Genomic DNA, 17976 nt, shown 5'->3' on the forward strand with positions numbered 1-17976 from the left:
CTGTTTAATATTTTATATCCCCCGTCAGGACCCTCCTTAGCCCCCTCCGTCCCTGTTTAATATTTTATATCCTCCGTCAGGACCCTCCTTAACCCCCTCCGTCCCTGTTTAATATTTTATATCCTCCGTCAGGACCCTCCTTAACCCCCTCCGTCCCTGTTTAATATTTTATATCCTCCGTCAGGACCCTCCTAAACCCCCTCCGTCCCTGTTTAATATTTTATATCCCCCGTCAGGACCCTCCTTAACCCCCTCCGTCCCTGTTTAATATTTTATATCCCCCGTCAGGACCCTCCTTAACCCCCTCCGTCCCTGTTTAATATTTTATATCCTCTGTCAGGACCCTCCTTAACCCCCTCCGTCCCTGTTTAATATTTTATATCCCCCGTCAGGACCCTCCTTAACCCCCTCCGTCCCCGTTTAATATTTTATATCCCCGTCAGGACCCTCCTTAACCCCCTCCGTCCCTGTTTAATATTTTATATCCCCGTCAGGACCCTCCTTAACCCCCTCCCTCCCTGTTTAATATTTTATATCCCCCGTCTGGACTCTGCTTCCCTGTTTCGTATTTTCTAGTCACCGGCCGGACCCTTTGCATGTCCCAGTGCAGTGCTTCCTGAGCAAGCAGTTTTGAGGTGAAGTTAGAATAAGTCATGAATCTGTCAGTCTCCCCGGGTCATTTTTGCTGCCAATCCCACCTTGTTCAGTGTGAAACGATGTGAACATTATGCTGCATCATTCATATTAAAAAACTGTGAAGTGCTGGGGCCCAAGCACTGATCCTTGTGGTCCCCCAACTTGAGTATGGCCCATTCATTCCTCACCTTCCCATGCCACTCCCCCTCTCCCCCACCCTCCAAAATGCAAAGAAACCGAGTCCACTGGATCCTCCTTGTCAACTCTGTCAGATACATCATCAAAACACTCTTCCACAGATTTGCTCAACGTAAAAGATGGGAGCAGAATGTGGTCAAAATTTGTGTTGCTTTATTCCCCAATTCTAAATTTTCCCATCTGTGTGGAAATGGTCCACAGTTGTCCCTGCTCATAAGAGGTATGTAAAAATGAAATTATGATCCTTTTTCTCTGGCTCACTTATTCTTTTCTGTCTTTCCAAACTCCTTTGCCAAATTACAAAATGTTTTTCAATTCTTATGAAGATTGGTGATCTAATAATCTCAGAAGTTGGCTTTGAAGATGGAGGGGGCGGGGGGGAGGAAAGAAAATCACAGAATCACAAAATCAAATCACGGAAACATGGATAGATGAGGGACAGGAATGGCTGTTGGAGGTTCCTGGTTACAGATGTTTCAGTAAGATTAGGGAGGGTGGTAAAAAAGGAGGGGGGGTGGCATTGCTAATTAGAAATGGTATAACGGCTGCAGAAAGGAAGTTTGAGGGAGATCTGCCTCTGGAGGTAGTATGGGCTGAAGTCAGAAATAGGAAAGGTGCAGTCACCTTGTTGGGTGTTTATTATAGGCCCCCCAATAGCAGCAAAGATGTGGAGAAACAGATTGGGAAACAGATTTTGGAAAGGTGCAGAAGCCACAGGGTCGTAGTCATGGGCGACTTCAACTTCCCAAATATTGATTGGAAGCTCTTTAGATCAAGTAGATTGGATGGGGCGGTGTTTGTGCAGTGTGTCCAGGAAGCTTTTCTAACGCAGTATGTAGATTGTCCAACCAGAGGGGAGGCCATATTGGATTTGGTACTCGGTAACGAACCGGGACAAGTGGTGGGCTTGTTAGTGGGTGAACATTTTGGTGATGGCGACCACAATTCTGTCACTTTCACCTTGGTTATGGAGAGGGATAGGTGCACACAACAAGGAAGTTTTTACAATTGGGGGAAGGGAAATTACGATGCTGTAAGACAGGATTTGAGGAGCATACGTTGGGAGCATAGGCTGTCAGGGAAGGATGTGGTGGAAATGTGGGACTTTTTCAAGGAGCAGATACGACGTGTCCTTGATATGTATGTACCGATCAGGCAGGAAAGAAATGGTCGTGTGAGGGAGCCTTGGTTGACGAGGGAGGTTGAATGTCTAGTAAAGAGGAAGAAGGAGGCTTACATAAGGTTGAGGAAACAAGGTTCAGACAGAGCAGTGGAGGGATACAGGATAGCCAGAAGGGACCTGAAGAAAGGGATTAGGAGAGCTAAGAGAGGGCATGAAAAATCCCTGGCGGATAGGATCAAGGATAACCCCAAGGCATTCTATGCGTATGTGAGAAACCTGAGAATGACGAGAACGAGGGTAGGTCCGATCAAGGACAGTGGTGGGAGACTGTGTATTGAGTCGGAAGAGATAGGAGAGGTCTTGAACAAGTACTTCTCTTCAGTATTTACGAACGAGAGGGACTGTATTGTTGAAGAGGAGAGTGTGAAACGGACTGATAAGCTAGAAGAGATATCTGTTAGGAAGGAAGATGTGTTGGACATTTTGAACAACTTGAGGATAGACAAGTCCCCCGGGCCTGACGGAATATATCCTAGGATTATGTGGGAAGCAAGAGAGGAAATTGCAGTACCGTTGGCAATGATCTTCTCGTCTTCACTGGCAACGGGGGTGGTACCAGGGGACTGGAGAGTAGCGAATGTTGTGCCCCTGTTCAAAAAAGGGAATAGGGATAACCCTGGGAATTACAGGCCAGTTAGTCTTACTTCTGTGGTAGGCAAAGTAATGGAAAGGGTACTGAGGGATAGGATTTACGAGTATCTGGAACGGCACTGCTTGATTAGGGACAGCCAGCACGGATTTGTGAAGGGTAGGTCTTGCCTTACAAGTCTTATTGAATTCTTCGAGGAGGTGACCAAGCATGTGGATGAGGGTAGAGCAGTGGATGTAGTGTACATGGATTTTAGTAAGGCATTTGATAAGGTTCCCCATGGTAGGCTTATGCGGAAAGTCAGGAGGCATGGGATAGAGGGAAATTTGGCCAATTGGATAGAAAACTGGCTAACCGGTCGAAGTCAGAGAGTGGTAGTAGATGGTAAATATTCAGCATGGAGTCCAGTTACAAGTGGAGTTCCGCAGGGATCAGTTCTGGGTCCTCTGCTGTTTGTAATTTTTATTAATGACTTAGATGAGGGAGTCGAAGGGTGGGTCAGTAAATTTGCAGATGATACAAAGATAGGTGGAGTTGTGGACAGTGAGGAGGGCTGTTGTCGGCTGCAGAGGGACTTAGATATGATGCAGAGCTGGGCTGAGGAGTGGCAGATGGAGTTCAACCCTGCCAAGTGTGAAGTTGTCCATTTTGGAAGAACAAATAAGAATGCGGAATACAGGGTTAATGGTAGGGTTCTTGGTCAGGTGGAGGAACAGAGGGATCTTGGGGTCTATGTACATAGATCTTTGAAGGTTGCCACTCAGGTGGATAGAGTTTGTAAGAAGGCCTATGGAGTATTATCGTTCATTAGCAGAGGGATTGAATTCAAGAGTCGTGAGGTGATGTTGCAGCTGTACAGGACTTTGGTTAGGCCACATTTGGAGTACTGTGTGCAGTTCTGGTCGCCTCACTTTAGGAAAGATGTGGAAGCTTTGGAGAGGGTGCAGAGAAGATTTACCAGGATGTTGCCTGGAATGGAGAGTAGGTCGTACGAGGATAGGTTGAGAGTTCTCGGCCTTTTCTCGTTGGAACGGCGAAGGATGAGGGGTGACTTGATAGAGGTTTATAAGATGATCAGAGGAATAGATAGAGTAGACAGTCAGAAACTTTTTCCCCGGGTACAACAGAGTGTTACAAGGGGACATAAATTTAAGGTGAAGGGTGGAAGGTATAGGGGAGATGTCAGGGGTGGGTTCTTCACCCAGAGAGTGGTGGGGGCATGGAATGCGCTGCCCGTGGGAGTGGTAGAGTCAGATTCATTGGCGACCTTTAAGCGGCATTTGGATAGGTACATGGATGGGTGCTTAATCTAGGATAGAAGTTCGGCACAACATCGTGGGCCGAAGGGCCTGTTCTGTGCTGTATTGTTCTATGTTCTATGTTCTATGTTCTAATTGTGTCGGGTATTCAATGGGGGACATATTGAATTTTGTTGGGAATTCTGCAATATCCAGGGTGAAATGTTTGATCATGTTAATTGTTTTTTTTTAAAATGAGTCAAACGTGTTTCTGGGAAGGAACAAGATTTGGCAGGACTCAATGCTGTCTCCAGCATTAAAGCTTTCAGAACCACTACCTTAAACAAAACAATTAGCACATCTTAGGAACACATCATCCAAGTGGATCCCTTGGGATGTCCGCTCTCTCGTGTTAACATCTTGAGATAGTCTTACTCTCTCGAAACACCTTGTACCCCTCTGTTACTATTTTTAAAAAAAACCACACACCACCAGGTTATAGTCCAACAGGTTTAATTGGAAGCACTAGCTTTTGGAGAGGCACTCCTCCATCAGGTGGGTATAGGACTAGTACCTGATGAAGGAGCAGCGCTCCGAAAGCTAGTGCTTCCAATTAAACCTGTTGGACTATAACCTGGTGGTGTGTGGTTTTTAACTATGTCCACCCCAGTCCAAAACTGGCTCCTGCTCATCATGGCCTCTCTGATGCACATCAACGTACAGATGACACACGAGCAGAACCCTTTGCACCTCCGAAACCCGCTGTTTCTGCTTTGGGATGTAATGTGAAAACAAGATCTGTGTGTGTTTTTTTTTTAGCTGGAAGGTTCACCCGGGAACGTCACTTGGCGAACCTAAAGGTATAACGGCGACGCTCCTGCTCCTCGGATGCTGCCTGATCGGCTGTTCTCTCCCCACTCCACGACGGAGAGAGAAGAAATTCCTCCCCATCTCAGTCTTCAATGGGCGACCCCTCACGCTGAGATGAAACCACCCCGCCCCCCCACCCGGTCTATACTCTCCCAGACAAGGGGTGGGGGTGGCGGTGGCGGTGGGGGTGGGGGTAGGTTACTCCTGAGGTTTGTGAACTTCTCTTTCACCAACCTGAACTGCATTCGAGCTTGGCAAAGGGCAGGTGATGAACCTTGACTTGTTCCATCAAAAATCAGCCAACAGCGCACTCTCACTCACTCCTCGGTCCAATCCGCTCAATCGTCTCTCGGGGTGATTCACCACCGGTGACAATTGTGCTTCCAATCTCCTCTGGACTTTCGGTGACTTTTATTGACGGTGGTATCTGCTTGGTTGTGTGGAGTAATTGCAGATTGGGGGGGGGAGCAGGAAGTTAGAATTTGGTGGTGTGTGTAAAAAAAAAATGGGGGAAATGTATGGTCCCTTTAAAAGATGGTGGTTTTTTTTCCCCCCTGGTCCTTAGGAGATTTAAAATGGATGGCTGTGAGCACCTTGAAAATGTGCAAGTCCATGAAGAGTCTGAACGGAAGCATTTGTATGGAAAGGCCGTGCAGTTAGTAGGCCAAGCAGCAGTTTTTAACCCAGACTTTTGAATTTAGCTGATCAGTTTGAACGAGGCACTTAAATACCAAAAACCTAGGAAATTTAAATCCGATGGCTTTGACGACATACGGCTATGTAAGAAATTGATATGTCATCGCGGGTTTAAGGAGAAGGGGGCAGTTGGACAGAGGCCAGAGGTAATGGGCCTCAGCTCCAATCACTCCGACAGTGACTTTTCCCGCTCCTCGGATGCTCTCTGACCTGCTGTGCTTTTCCCAACCTCACATCTACTTGCAGCATCAGCAGCTGTGGGTGGACTGCGGGATGGGAAAGGGAAACCCTGCCAAACACCAACCTGGGTCACTCAGGGTCACTATCCAATCAGCCTCACTGTCTGGCGTGTGCACATGTTCTGCTTTGGTGGGTGGTTAATGTCTGGAGCGGACACTTTCTGGTTTGCTGGATGAAACAGAACGTATCTTTAATCGGGTCCATCCTTAACAACCACCCTTCAAACTGTTCACAGGGCTCACTGTCTCCGCACTTACTGGCACCTGGGGTTAGTCTAGCATTCCATTTGAGATTCTTTTTCAGATTGTGCCTTCTTTTTAAAGCATGTAAAAAATAATTGTGTGTTTCATTCTCGCAGTTTCAGACCATATTCCACACGGGAACAGCAGGAGGCCGTTCAGCCCCTCCCCTCCTCCAGCCTGTCACAAGGGAACAGCAGGAGGCCGTTCAGCCCCTCCCCTCCTCCAGCCTGTCACACAGGAACAGCAGGAGGCCGTTCAGCCCCTCCCCTCCTCCAGCCTGTCACACGGGAACAGCAGGAGGCCATTCAGCCCCTCCCCTCTTCCAGCCTGTCACACAGGAACAGCAGGAGGCCGTTCAGCCCCCCTCCTCTAGCCTGTCACACGGGAACAGCAGGAGGGCATTCAGCCCCCTCCTCCAGCCTGTCACGTGGGAACAGCAGGAGGCCATTCAGCCTATTTCTCCAGCCTGTTGCACAGGAACAGGAGGGTCCTGTATTGCCTTTACTGGTCAGTGCATAGAGGTCACGTTACAGCTGGACACGACATTGGTTAGGCTGCTTTTGGAATACTGTACTGTGTTCAATTCTGGTCTCCTTCCTATTGGAAATATGTTGTGAAACTTGAAAGGGTTCAGAAAAGGTTTACAAGGATGTTGCCAGGGTTGGAGGGTTTGAGCTACAGGGAGAGGCTGTACAGGCTGGGGCTGTTCTCCCTGGAGCGTCAGAGGCTGAGGGGGGACCTTATAGAGGTTTATAAAATCATGAGGGGCATGGATAGGGTAAATAGACAAGGTCTTTTCCCTGGGGTCAGGGAGTCCAGAACTAGAGGGGCATAGGTTTAGGGTGAGAGGGGAAAGATTTAAAAGGGACCCAAGGGGCAACTTTTTCACCCAGAGGGTGGTACGTGTGTGGAATGAGCTGCCAGAGGAAGTGGTGGAGGCTGGTACAGTGACAGCATTGAAAAGGCGTCTGGATGGGGACACGAATAGGGAGGGTTTAGAGGGATATGGGCCGGGTGCTGGCAGGTGGGACTAGATTGGGTTAGGGATATCTGGGTCGGCAGGGACGGGTTGGACTGAAGGGTCTGTTTCCATGCTGGAGGACTCTGTGGCCATTCAGCCTCTTTTTGAGAAGGTTCAGTCAATCGGCGAGGTTATGATTGATCTGTGACCTAACTCCACACGCACCGATTAACCAAAGTTATTGACCGGAGATTTAAAATGAACCATTGATGGATGCGTTAACTTTACAGTGAGTGTGTGAAACCTCTGCCACGTTGTGTGTGTAGAAAGGCTTCTTCCAGCTGAAGGACAGCCAAGGAGTCAGAACAGAGGTGCCTCTTTCGGCCCATTTTACTGATGAATAGTTTAATGTGTACATCGTGCCCTGATTGAAATCCCAGATTCCCTTGAAGCTGTGGAAATGATTGCTGTCTCCCACCGCTCCCCTGACTAGCTCGCAAAACTTTGACCACACTGAACATTTCCAGGAGACAACCCTGTTTGGGCAATCCCACCTCATATACCTAAAGGCTAACAGTGTGGCATAGCCCAAGCGAGTGCTTTAAAAGGAAACTGCGCAGCTGATCGGGCACAATGCGATCCCACAGCTGAGACGGTGACCCCAGATCACCTTTGTACCTTCAGGTGTCCTCCCAGGGAGAGGAGGTCTTCCTGCCCGTTTTCCCACAGCGCCAGGGCTGAGGGGGGGTTTGGCCTGATGAGCCACCCCTCGGACAGATGACCGGGATCTCAGAGTTGGGGGGGCCACAGGGCCCGGGTTTGAACTCATAATCCTCCAACCCCGAGGGTGGGTGGGGGTGGGGGGCGAGAGTGACCTCCCACGGAGTCAACAGACAGACAGAATTGCAGAACAGAGTGTGGAGGGGTGTGTGGGATGGCCCTGCGGAGACATTAGGCACATCTGAGCGACTCTTAGACGGGCACGGGGAGGGGGGGGGGGGGGGGTGGGGGGGGGGGGGTGTGTGTGGGTGGATAGTTAAATGTAGGTTAGTCTGGACAAAGAGGTCAGCACAGCATCGTAGGGCCAAAGGGCCTGTAACAGTACTGCTGCACAATGCCTTCGTGCTTGCCCGCCCCAGTTAAAGCTGAGCCGCTTGCTGAGCTGTTCCAGGCGGTGGTTCAGGTCAACCGCGGGCGGACTGAGGCTGGAGCCCAAGGGGACCACACTCGGGGGGAGGGCGGCAGCTCTGAGTGTGTGTGCCCCCCCCCCACAAGAGGGACGGGGTTCTCTATGATGACTGACTGCGTCTTTCCCCTGACCCCGGTTCCTGATGCTGGGAACCGATTTAACATTTCTCTGCACTGGCACAGGTCGCCCAAGATGAGGGTCAGGCCCCGGGAACTGACTGACCAGGGCAGGGTGGGGGGGGGAGAGGAGGGGGGGGGGGGGGACAGAGGGGGGGAGAGGGAGGGGGGAGAGAGGGAGGGGGGTGGGGAGGGGGGAGAGGGGGGGGGAGAGTGGGAGAGGGAGAGTGGGAGAGGTGGAGGAGGAGCGGGGGAGAGGGAGAAGGGGGAGCGAGGAGGGAGATAGGGGGAGATGGAGTGGGGGGGGGGGGTGGGAGAGAGGGGGGAGTGGGGGGGAGGTGAGGGAGAGAAGGGGGGAGGGAGAGGGGGAGGGGGGGGGGAAGAGCAGGGGAGGGGGGGGTGGTTTAGATCCATTTCATTGCAAAGTCAAACCTCACCACAGTCGGGTCAGTAAGATAGCTGAAGGAATGGCAGCGGGGGGTCAGTGCCCCAGCCCAGAGAATATGACCAGGGGAAAGAGCAGGAGCAGTGGGGGAGAACAGAGAGTCAGCCCAGCCTCGGGGCAACTGTCTGTGTGCAGTTTGTGTGCTCTCAGTCTCCGTGTGGGTTTCCTCCCACAATCCAGGGATGTGCAGGTTAGGGTGGATTGGGCCGTGCTAAATTACCCATAGTGCCCAGGGATGTGCAGGTTAGGGTGGATTGTCCGTGCTAAATTACCCATAGTGCCCAGGGATGTGTAGGTTAGGGTGGATTGGCCCGTGCTAAATTACCCATAGTGCCCAGGGACGTGCAGGTTAGGGTGGATTGACCATGCTAAATTACCCATAGTGCCCAGGGACGTGCAGGTTAGGGTGGATTGGCCATGCTAAATTACCCATAGTGCCCAGGGATGTGCAGGTTAGGGTGGATTGTCCGTGCTAAATTACCCATAGTGCCCAGGGTGTGCAGGTTAGGGTGGATTGACCATGCTAAATTACCCATAGTGCCCAGGGACGTGCAGGTTAGGGGTGGATTGGCCATGCTAAATTACCCATAGTGCCCAGGGATGTGCAGGTTAGGGTGGATTGTCCGTGCTAAATTACCCATAGTGCCCAGGGATGTGCAGGTTAGGGTGGATTGACCATGCTAAATTACCCATAGTGCCCAGGGACGTGCAGGTTAGGGTGGATTGGCCATGCTAAATTACCCATAGTGCCCAGGGATGTGCAGGTTAGGGTGGATTGTCCGTGCTAAATTACCCATAGTGCCCAGGGATGTGTAGGTTAGGGTGGATTGGCCGTGCTAAATTACCCATAGTGCCCAGGGATGTGTAGGTTAGGGTGGATTGGCCGTGCTAAATTAACCCATAGTGCCCAGGGATGTGCAGGTTAGGGTGGATTGGCCATGCTAAATTACCCATAGTGCCCAGGGATGTGCAGGTTAGGGTTGGATTTGGCCGTGCTTAATTACCCATAGTGCCCAGGGATGTGCAGGTTAGGGTGGATCGGCTGTGCTAAATTACACATAATGCTCAGGTACGATTATGGTTGGGTGTGTTAGCCATGGGAAATGTAGGGTTACAGGGGCCCAGGGTTAGGGAGGTGGTCTGGGTGGGGTGCTCTCCTGAGGCTTTGTGTGGAATAGATGGGCTGAAAGGTCTGTTTCCATACTGTAGGGACCCTACTGTGATGTTTGATTTGGGAGGTTGATTGCTCATACAGAAACAGAAACATTTTAACGCAACAAACTCTCTTCTCTGCCTCTCAGTCAGCACCTCCCTTGGTCAGGTCGGTGGGCTGGTGTTTAAACAAAGGACCCCGTAGTAAACCATCGTTCCTGTGGAAGACCGAAGCCGGGCGGGAAGGAGTGCGGGTCAAGTGAAGGTGTTATTATCTACCTCGGGGGGTGGGGGGGGGGGGGGGGGGGGGGTGGGGGGGGAGGGGGGGTGGGGGAGGGGGGTGGGGGAAGGGTGGGTGTAGGGCGGTTAATGTCACATTTTTCTCAGGTGCCCCGCCTGACTGAGCAAACACACCCCCCATCCCCAACTGCAGAGACTGCCAGGAGGGCGCCGATACACGGTCGTCCAACCAGATCGCCCGAGGTTAAAAGCCACACCACCTTGGTCAGACAGGGTGGGGTTGGCTGCGATCCTGGTGAGGGAGGGAGGGCAGGAGCAGGCTGAGGAGAATGAAGACGGCGAGGGGGTGGGGAGGATTTAGAACTTATTGCCGGCCAGTGAGAGAACCCACTTGGGGACCTTGATGAAGCCAGGGATGAGGGTGGCCAGCCAGGACAGTCCCGGCACCTGTTGCAAGAGGAACTTCAGAGATCGATAGTTCACCAGGGCTCGGCCTAGAGGTGGTGGGGGAAGATGGAGAACTGGTCAACGCCGGACTCACTGTAACCATGATCCCCTCCCCACACCGCCCCCCCCCCCCCCCAACTCTCCGGCTTTACTGACCCCACTCCCATCACTCCCCCTCCCTTCACCCCCATCCAGCTCACAACACTGACCCCCTCCTATCACCGGCTTCCCTCTTCCACAAGGTTTGTAGCTCAGGTTGAGGTTTAGGGTCTAGGTTTGCTCGCTGAGCTGTAGGTTTGATATCCAGGCGTCCCATGACCTGGCTCGGTAACATCATCAGTGGCGACCTCCAAGTGAAGTGACGCTGTTGTCTCCTGCTTTCTCCTGGATGGGGTTCCTGGGGTTTGTGGTGATGTCATTTCCTGTGTGTTTTCTGAGGGGGTTGATCGGTGGTATCTAGATCTATGTGTTTGTTTCTGGTGTTGTGGTTGGAGTGCCAGGCCTCTAGGAATTCTCTGGCATGTCTTTGCTTAGCCTGTCCCAGGATAGATGTGTTGTCCCGGTCGAAATGGTGGGTTTTTTTCATCTGTGTGTAGGGCTACGAGGGAGAGAGGGTCGTGTCTTTTTGTGGCTAGCTGGTGTTCGTGTATCCTGGTGGCTAACTTTCTCCCTGTTTGTCCTACGTAGTGTTTGTGGCAGTCCTTGCGTGGAATTTTGTAGATGACGTTGGTTTTGTCCATGGGTTGTACTGGGTCTTTTAAGCTTGTTAGTTTTTGACCACACATCTATCCTGGGACAGGCTAAGCAAAGACATGCCAGAGAATTCCTCGAGGCCTGGCACTCCAACCCCAACACCATAAAAAAAAACATAGATCTAGATACCATCTATCAACCCCCTCAGAAAACACACAGGAAATGACATCACCACAAACCCCAGGAACCCCATCCAGGAGAAAGCAGGAGACAACAGCGTCACTTCACTTGGAGGTCGCCACTGATGATGTTACCGAGCCAGGTCATGGGACGCCTGGATATCAAACCTACAGCTCAGCGAGCAAACCTACACTCCTTTCCTCTTCTGTTCACCCGCCCAGGGGCCTGACCATCAGACTGAGGCCTCACTGCTGGCCCGCGGTCACGGAACAAGTGAACCCACATCACCGTTGGACGGAGCTCCCCTGACTCCCGGAAGGCGAAAGGTCACCCTTAACCTCTGACCTCCCCCCCCCCTCCCCCACCCCCCGGAGGATAGGCCATGGCGCCAACTCCAATCTTCCTGCCTTCACTCTTTCCCGACCCTCCCCTCCATCTCTCTCTCTCTCTCTCTCTTCCCTTCACCCTCTGGCTCTCTCCAAGACAGACCCGGATGGCCGAACCACGAAGACGTGAAAGAGAGTGACAGAGGAGACAGAGAGAGAGATAGAGAGAGAGACAGAGACAGAGAGAGGGGATATGTCAAGGGGCCCCCGACTACTCACCGTCCACGTCCTGCAGTCCGTACTGAGCTGCCAGGTCACAGGTCATCTGCACCTTGCCCGACTTCTTCATCAGGTCCTTATCTGGTGGAGACAGACAGAGAGGAGAGACTGTGGGTAGGGGGGGTGGCTGACGGAGAGCTGAACGAGCAAGTGTCCAGCAGAGAGCAGACCGCGGGATTCCACCGGCACTCTGGTCTGCTTCAGTTCAGGAAACCCTACGACGGGTTTCCCCCTGAGTGGACATCTTGCAGGAGATGACGGCAGCGAGGACCCCAGACACACCTCAGGAAGAATAAGGTGTCAGCCCGGTGGAGAGCTGCCAAACGGGACAACGTGCGTACCAAGTGATAGACCGAGTCGAGGAGTATGGACGCTGGGAAAGCACAGCCACTCAGGCAGCATCTGAGGGACCAGGAGTGGCAACGTTTCGGGCATACCCTCTTCATCAGGAATGATGCCCTCTAGAGAAAAAAAAAACACTTTCGCTAACACCTTCCAACCCGACTTCAAAATCAGCGGGACCATCTCGGACACCTCCCTCTCCTTCCCGGACCCCTCCATCTCCCGTTTCTACCACAAACCCACCGACTTCCCACAGCTGCCTGGACTACGCCTCCTCCCACCCTGCACCTCCCCCCACCCTGTAAAAATACCATCCCTTCCTCCCAATTCCTCCGCCTCGTCTACTCCCAGGAGGGCCAGTTCCACCACAGAACATCGCAGTTGACCTCCCCCTCTTCACAGACCGCAACTTCCCCTCCCACGTGGTTGGCCATGCCCTCCAGAGAAACCACACTCTCTTTGACGCTGATCGCCAGCATCTGCGGTCCTCACCTTCTGCCCCAGCGATGGACAGAGCCGAGCGATCCCACAACCAACAAGTCTGATCTGAGCTCTGCAGTCCTGCCACATCCCAGCCCGTGAACGGTGGAGGCCTGGGAACTGGGAACTGGGAAGAGGAGGCTCCACAAATATTCCCAATCCACAACGGTGGAAGAGCCCGGCACCTCAGTGCAAAAGGTGAGGCTGAAGCGGCTGAGCCAACAAACAGAATAGGTTGGTCACAGCCATTGCGCTGGACGATGTCCCCTCCGTTCCAGACAGGGGGGAGGAGGTGGTGGTGGTGGTGGTGGGGCAGGAGAGCTCAGCCAAGCACAGGGCACTCCTCCTCCTCCTCCTCCTCCTCTGAGCTGCTGTCATCACAGGTTAGAGCAGGAGTAGAGCACTCAGTCTGTCCAGTCTACCCCACCGGTTTCTGACAATGCTGGCTGTACCCGGGGACGTGGACCCTCCTCTCCCACCTACCTTCCCTGCATCCCACGAGTCTGCTGACCCTGGACTCCTGACAACTGAAAATGGGTCAGGATGTCCAAAGATCCACAACCGTGCGAGTGAAGAGACTTCACGGCAGCTCGAGTCTCAGACAGTCCACGTCCTCGAAAACCCTGCCAACAATTTGTCAAAAACCAATCTCCTCTTTGTAAAACAACGTCGACTCCGTTGACCACGTGATTTCCGAGATGTGTTAACAGGTGACCCGGGTCAGGCCAGCTGGCTGAGAAATCTGGTTCTCTCGCTCCCTCCAATTTTGGTGTTAAGATTTGGAACCTTTCCGATTCACCGGAGACTACCCCAGAGTCTGGGGACGTTTGGAAAATTATAGCCAGCAACCTTTATGATTTTGGAGCTATTTACCTCGGATCCTGGGACACGGGCCGTCAGGTCCACGGGATACTGCAGAACCCGAACCCCTTCGGTTTCTCGAGAACGTTCGCTGAACGTTATCGTAATTTTCTGATCGGTTGCCACTCTTTCTAGTGCGGAGCGCGTGCTTTCTGGCTGTGAAGAGGCATTTGCCGAACATTTCTGCCATTCCCTGTAATAATTCCTCTCGGTTCTGCCTCCAATGAGCTTCCTTTAGCTACTCCCCTCCTTTTAATATGCTTGTAGGAGTTGTTACGACCTGTACGTACGTTCAAGAGTAGCTCATTCTCGTTGGCATTGATTTCCAGTTACATCCATGTTTGCGAGGCTGACTTGCGGCTACTCTCTGGTAATAGTATGATCCCATCCAAGTGAGCAGAGAACGGACCCTTACAAGCTGACTTCATGTCTCCCAGCTGAGCACATTTTCTGCTGGACGATGGGCAATGTTTCTGTAAGTGCTCGTCGCGGGGGATTAGCCGGCTGTGCTTTCCGGACCTCGGGAACTGGCTCCTTGCTCCACACAAAAAACCCAGCGTCACATCGAAGTACATCGTCCAGCACTGTCGGGTCCCGGGGCCAGGTGAACCCCAGGCAGCACACTGCACACCTTTAGTGCAAGAGGGTGGATGCAGAACTTGAAACCTGAGGCGATTTAGCAACGGAGGGATAAACCGGGCCTCACGCAGAGCGCCCCAGGCAAATTCAAATGACAGGCGTCAGTAACTGTAAGGTGATGCCACACAGTCAAACAGACCTCTCCCACTTGCACAGCGACTGTCCGTTTAGCCCCTTTCAGTGAGAAACCCCAAACACCCCTCAGAGGAGAGAGCAGGATCCGATCTGATCCGATAAGGGATGTCCCGAATGGGGAAGGGTTTACACACCTGTCGCCAAAGCCACGATGCACTTGCCACTCATCTCCGGAGTCTCACCGCTGGAAAACGTTTCACCACCTGAAACCAGACAGGACGCAGGATTCAGCTCCGGCACTGTTAATGGGAAACTGTGCCACATCCAAACAGAATAACATCAGGAAGCTGGAGGCCAGGGATTGACACGAATCACTGCCCGCGCTCTGTCAAACTCCACTCCTACCCTCACTCTCACACCCGGTCCCCGTCCTCGTCCCCCACTCTCTCTCCCCGTCCCCCTGCTCTCTCTCTCCCCTTCCCCCTGCTCTCTCTCTCCCCGTCCCCCCCGCTCTCGCTCTCTCCCCCTCCCCCCCACTCTCTCTCCCCCGTCCCCCTGCTCTCTCTCTCCCCCTTCCCCCTGCTCTCTCTCTCCCCGTCCCCCCCGCTCTCTCGCTCCCCCCTCCCCCCGAGCTCTCTCTCCCCGTTCCCCCCGCTCTCTCTCTCCCCGTCCCCCCGCTCTCTCTCTCTCCCCGTCCCCCCCCGCTCTCTCTCTCTCCCCGTCCCCCCGCTCTCTCTCTCTCCCCGTCCCCCCGCTCTCTCTCTCTCCCCGTCCCCCCCGCTCTCTCTCTCTCTCCCCGTCCCCCCCCGCTCTCTCTCTCTCCCCGTCCCCCCCGCTCTCTCTCTCTCCCCCTCCCCCCCCGCTCTCTCCTCTCTCCCCCTCCCCCCGCGCTCTCTCTCCCGGTCCCCCCCGCTCTCTCTCTCTCTCTCTCCCTGTCCCCCCCGCTCTCTCTCTCCCCCTCCCCCCCGCGCTCTCTCTCTCTCTCTCCCTGTCCCCCCCGCTCTCTCTCTCCCCCTCCCCCCGCGCTCTCTCTCCCGGTCCGCCCCACTCTCTCCCTCCCCGTCCCCCCCCCCGCTCTCTCCCTCCCCGTCCACCCCCACGCTCTCTCTCTCCCCCTCCCCCCTGCTCTCTCTCTCTCCCGGTCCCCCCCCGCTCTCTCTCTCCCTGTCCCCCCTGCTCTCTCTCTCCCCCTCCCCCGCGCTCTCTCTCCCGTCCGCCCCACTCTCTCCCTCCCCGTCCCCCCCCCGCTCTCTCCCTCCCCGTCCACCCCCACGCTCTCTCTCTCCCCTCCCCCCCTGCTCTCTCTCTCTCCCCGTCCCCCCCCGCTCTCTCTCTCCCCCCTCCCCCCGCGCTCTCTCCCTCCTCTCTCTCCCCGTCCCACCGCTCTCTCTCTCTCCCCCCCTCCCCCCCGCTCTCTCTCTCCCCGTCCCCCCCCCGTCCTCTCTCTCCCCGTCCCCCCCGCCCTCTCTCTCCCCGTCCCCCCCCCGCCCTCTCTCTCCCCATCCCCCCCCGCGCTCTCTCTCCCCCCGTCCCCCCCGCCCTCTCTCTCTCCCCGTCCCCCCCGCCCTCTCTCTCTCCGTCCCCCCGCCCTCTCTCTCTCCCTGTCCCCCCCGCTCTCTCTCCCCGTTCCCCCCCGCCCTCTCTCTCTCCCCGTCCCCCCCCGCGCTCTCTCTCTCTCCGTCCCCCGCCCTCTCTCTCCCCGTCCCCCCCCGCCCTCTCTCTCCCCATCCCCCCCCGCGCTCTCTCTCCCCCGTCCCCCCCGCCCTCTCTCTCTCCGTCCCCCCGCCCTCTCTCTCTCCCTGTCCCCCCCGCTCTCTCTCTCTCCCTGTCCCCCCCGCTCTCTCTCCCCGTTCCCCCCGCCCTCTCTCCCCGTTCCCCCCCGCCCCTCTCTCTCTCCCCGTCCCCCCCGCCCTCTCTCTCGGAACAGGAAGGCAGATTCCTACCTAAATGGAATCAATTTAGGTAAAGGGGCAGTACAGAGAGATCTGGGTGTTCTTGTACACCAGTCAATGAAGGTAAACATGCAGGTACAGCAGGTCGTGAAGAAGGCTAATAGCATGCTGGCCTTCATAACAAGAGGGATTGAGTATAGAAGCAAAGAGGTTCTTCTGCAGCTGTACTGGGCCCTGGTGAGACCACACCTGGAGTATTGTGCAGTTCTGGTCTCCAAATTTGAGGAAAGACATTCTGGCTATTGAGGGAGTGCAGCGTAGGTTCACGAGGTCAATTCCTGGAATGGCAGGATTGCCTTACACGGAAAGACTGAAGTGACTGGGCTTATATACCCTTGAGTTTAGAAGACTGAGAGGGGATCTGATTGAGACGTATAAGATTATTAAAGGATTGGACACTCTGAGGCAGGAAACATGTTTCCGCTGATGGGTGAGTGCCGAACCAGAGGACACAGCTTAAAAATACGGGGTAGACCATTTCGGACAGAGATGAGGAGAAACTTCTCCACCCAGAGAGTGGTTGGTGTGTGGAATGCTCTGCCCCAGAGGGCAGTGGAGGCCCAGTCTCTGGATACTTTTAAGAAAGAGTTGGATAGAGCTCTCAAGGATAGTGGAATCAAGGGTTATGGAGATAAGGCAGGAACAAGATACTGATAGAGGATGATCAGCCATGATCATATTGAATGGTGATGCTGACTTGAAGGGCAGAATGGCCTACTCCTGCACCTATTGTCTATTGATGCCCTGGGGTTGAAGTGTTCCGAGGCAGAAGATGAGGCGTTCTTCCTCCAGGCATCGGGTGGTGAGGGAGCGGCGGTGAAGGAGGTCCAGGGACCTGTATGTCCTCAGCGGAGTGGGAGGGGGAGTTGAAATGTTGGGCCACGGGGCAGTGGGGTTGGTTGGTGCGGGTGTACTGGAGATGTTCCCTGAAGTGCTCTGCGGCTAGGTGTCCTGTCTCCCCAAGGTAGAGGAGTTTCCCCCTTTCCCCTTCTCCCCCCTCCCCACCCCCCCACCCCCCCCCATGACCTGTCCATCTCCTCTCTGACCTATCGCCATCACCCTCCACCTATTGCACTCTCAGCTACCTTTCCCCTCCCATCCCATTGATGTCTCAGCACCCCCTCGGCCCACAGCCTGGTGAAGGGCTCCTGCCTGAAGTGTAGACTCTCCTGCTCCCTGGGATGCTCCCTGACCTGCTGGGCTGTCCCAGCGCCGTGTTCTCACCATTTGACATCTGGTGCTCCCACCGTCTGGTCAGAAGCTCCTCCCTAAGCTGATCTGTCAATCAGTTGGTCTCAGTCCCCTCCCTACCTGTTGGAAACCACATGGGGGGGAGTGCAGAGGAGATGCACCAGGATGTTGACTGGGATCCAGACTTTGAGCCGGGTGGAGAGACTGGGTGGCCTTTGGACTGTTCTGTTTAGAGCAGAGAGGATTGAGGGGGCACACGATTGAGGTTATGAGGGGTTACAGCCGTGGTGGATCGACAGCAGCCACTCCCCCTGGGTTGAGGGGTCAGTCGCGAGAGGGTATTGTTTTCGGGTAAGGGACAGGAGAGTCCGAGAGGATTTGGGGGAGAGAGAAACATCAGTGGGTGCTGGGGATCTGGATTGCTCTGCCTGGGAATTGGGGGAGTGGGGGGGGGGGGGGGGTTGAAACCTTAGAAGCTTCACAAGATCCTTGGAAGAGTCTTTCAAAGATCGGAAC

At 54.2% G+C, this 17976-nt stretch overlaps 1 protein-coding gene across 1 annotated transcript; it reads right to left on the reverse strand.

Annotated features, from left to right (window-relative positions):
- Window positions 1-10143: 10143 nt before the first annotated feature.
- On the reverse strand, window positions 10144-14576 carry LOC140460874 (dehydrogenase/reductase SDR family member 1-like). Its single transcript, XM_072555579.1, has 3 exons — window positions 14512-14576; window positions 11921-12001; window positions 10144-10489 (listed from the first exon to the last, which is right to left on the reverse strand). The coding sequence occupies exons 1-3, from the start codon at window positions 14543-14545 to the stop codon at window positions 10353-10355; spliced, it is 252 nt and encodes an 83-aa protein (XP_072411680.1). The 5' UTR covers window positions 14546-14576; the 3' UTR covers window positions 10144-10352.
- Window positions 14577-17976: the final 3400 nt, after the last annotated feature.

The sequence above is a fragment of the Chiloscyllium punctatum genome, chromosome 36 (assembly GCF_047496795.1).
Source record: "Chiloscyllium punctatum isolate Juve2018m chromosome 36, sChiPun1.3, whole genome shotgun sequence".
Classification (NCBI taxonomy): Eukaryota; Metazoa; Chordata; class Chondrichthyes; order Orectolobiformes; family Hemiscylliidae; genus Chiloscyllium; species Chiloscyllium punctatum.

Coding starts and splice junctions, on each gene's coding strand:
- LOC140460874 (XM_072555579.1), bottom strand. CDS start 14,545: ATGAGTGGCAAGTGCATCGTGGCTTTGGCGACAG. Junction 12,002..14,511: donor CATCGTGGCTTTGGCGACAG/GTGTGTAAACCC, acceptor TGTCTCCACCAG/ATAAGGACCTGATGAAGAAG. Junction 10,490..11,920: donor CGGACTGCAGGACGTGGACG/GTGAGTAGTCGG, acceptor CACCACCTCTAG/GCCGAGCCCTGGTGAACTAT.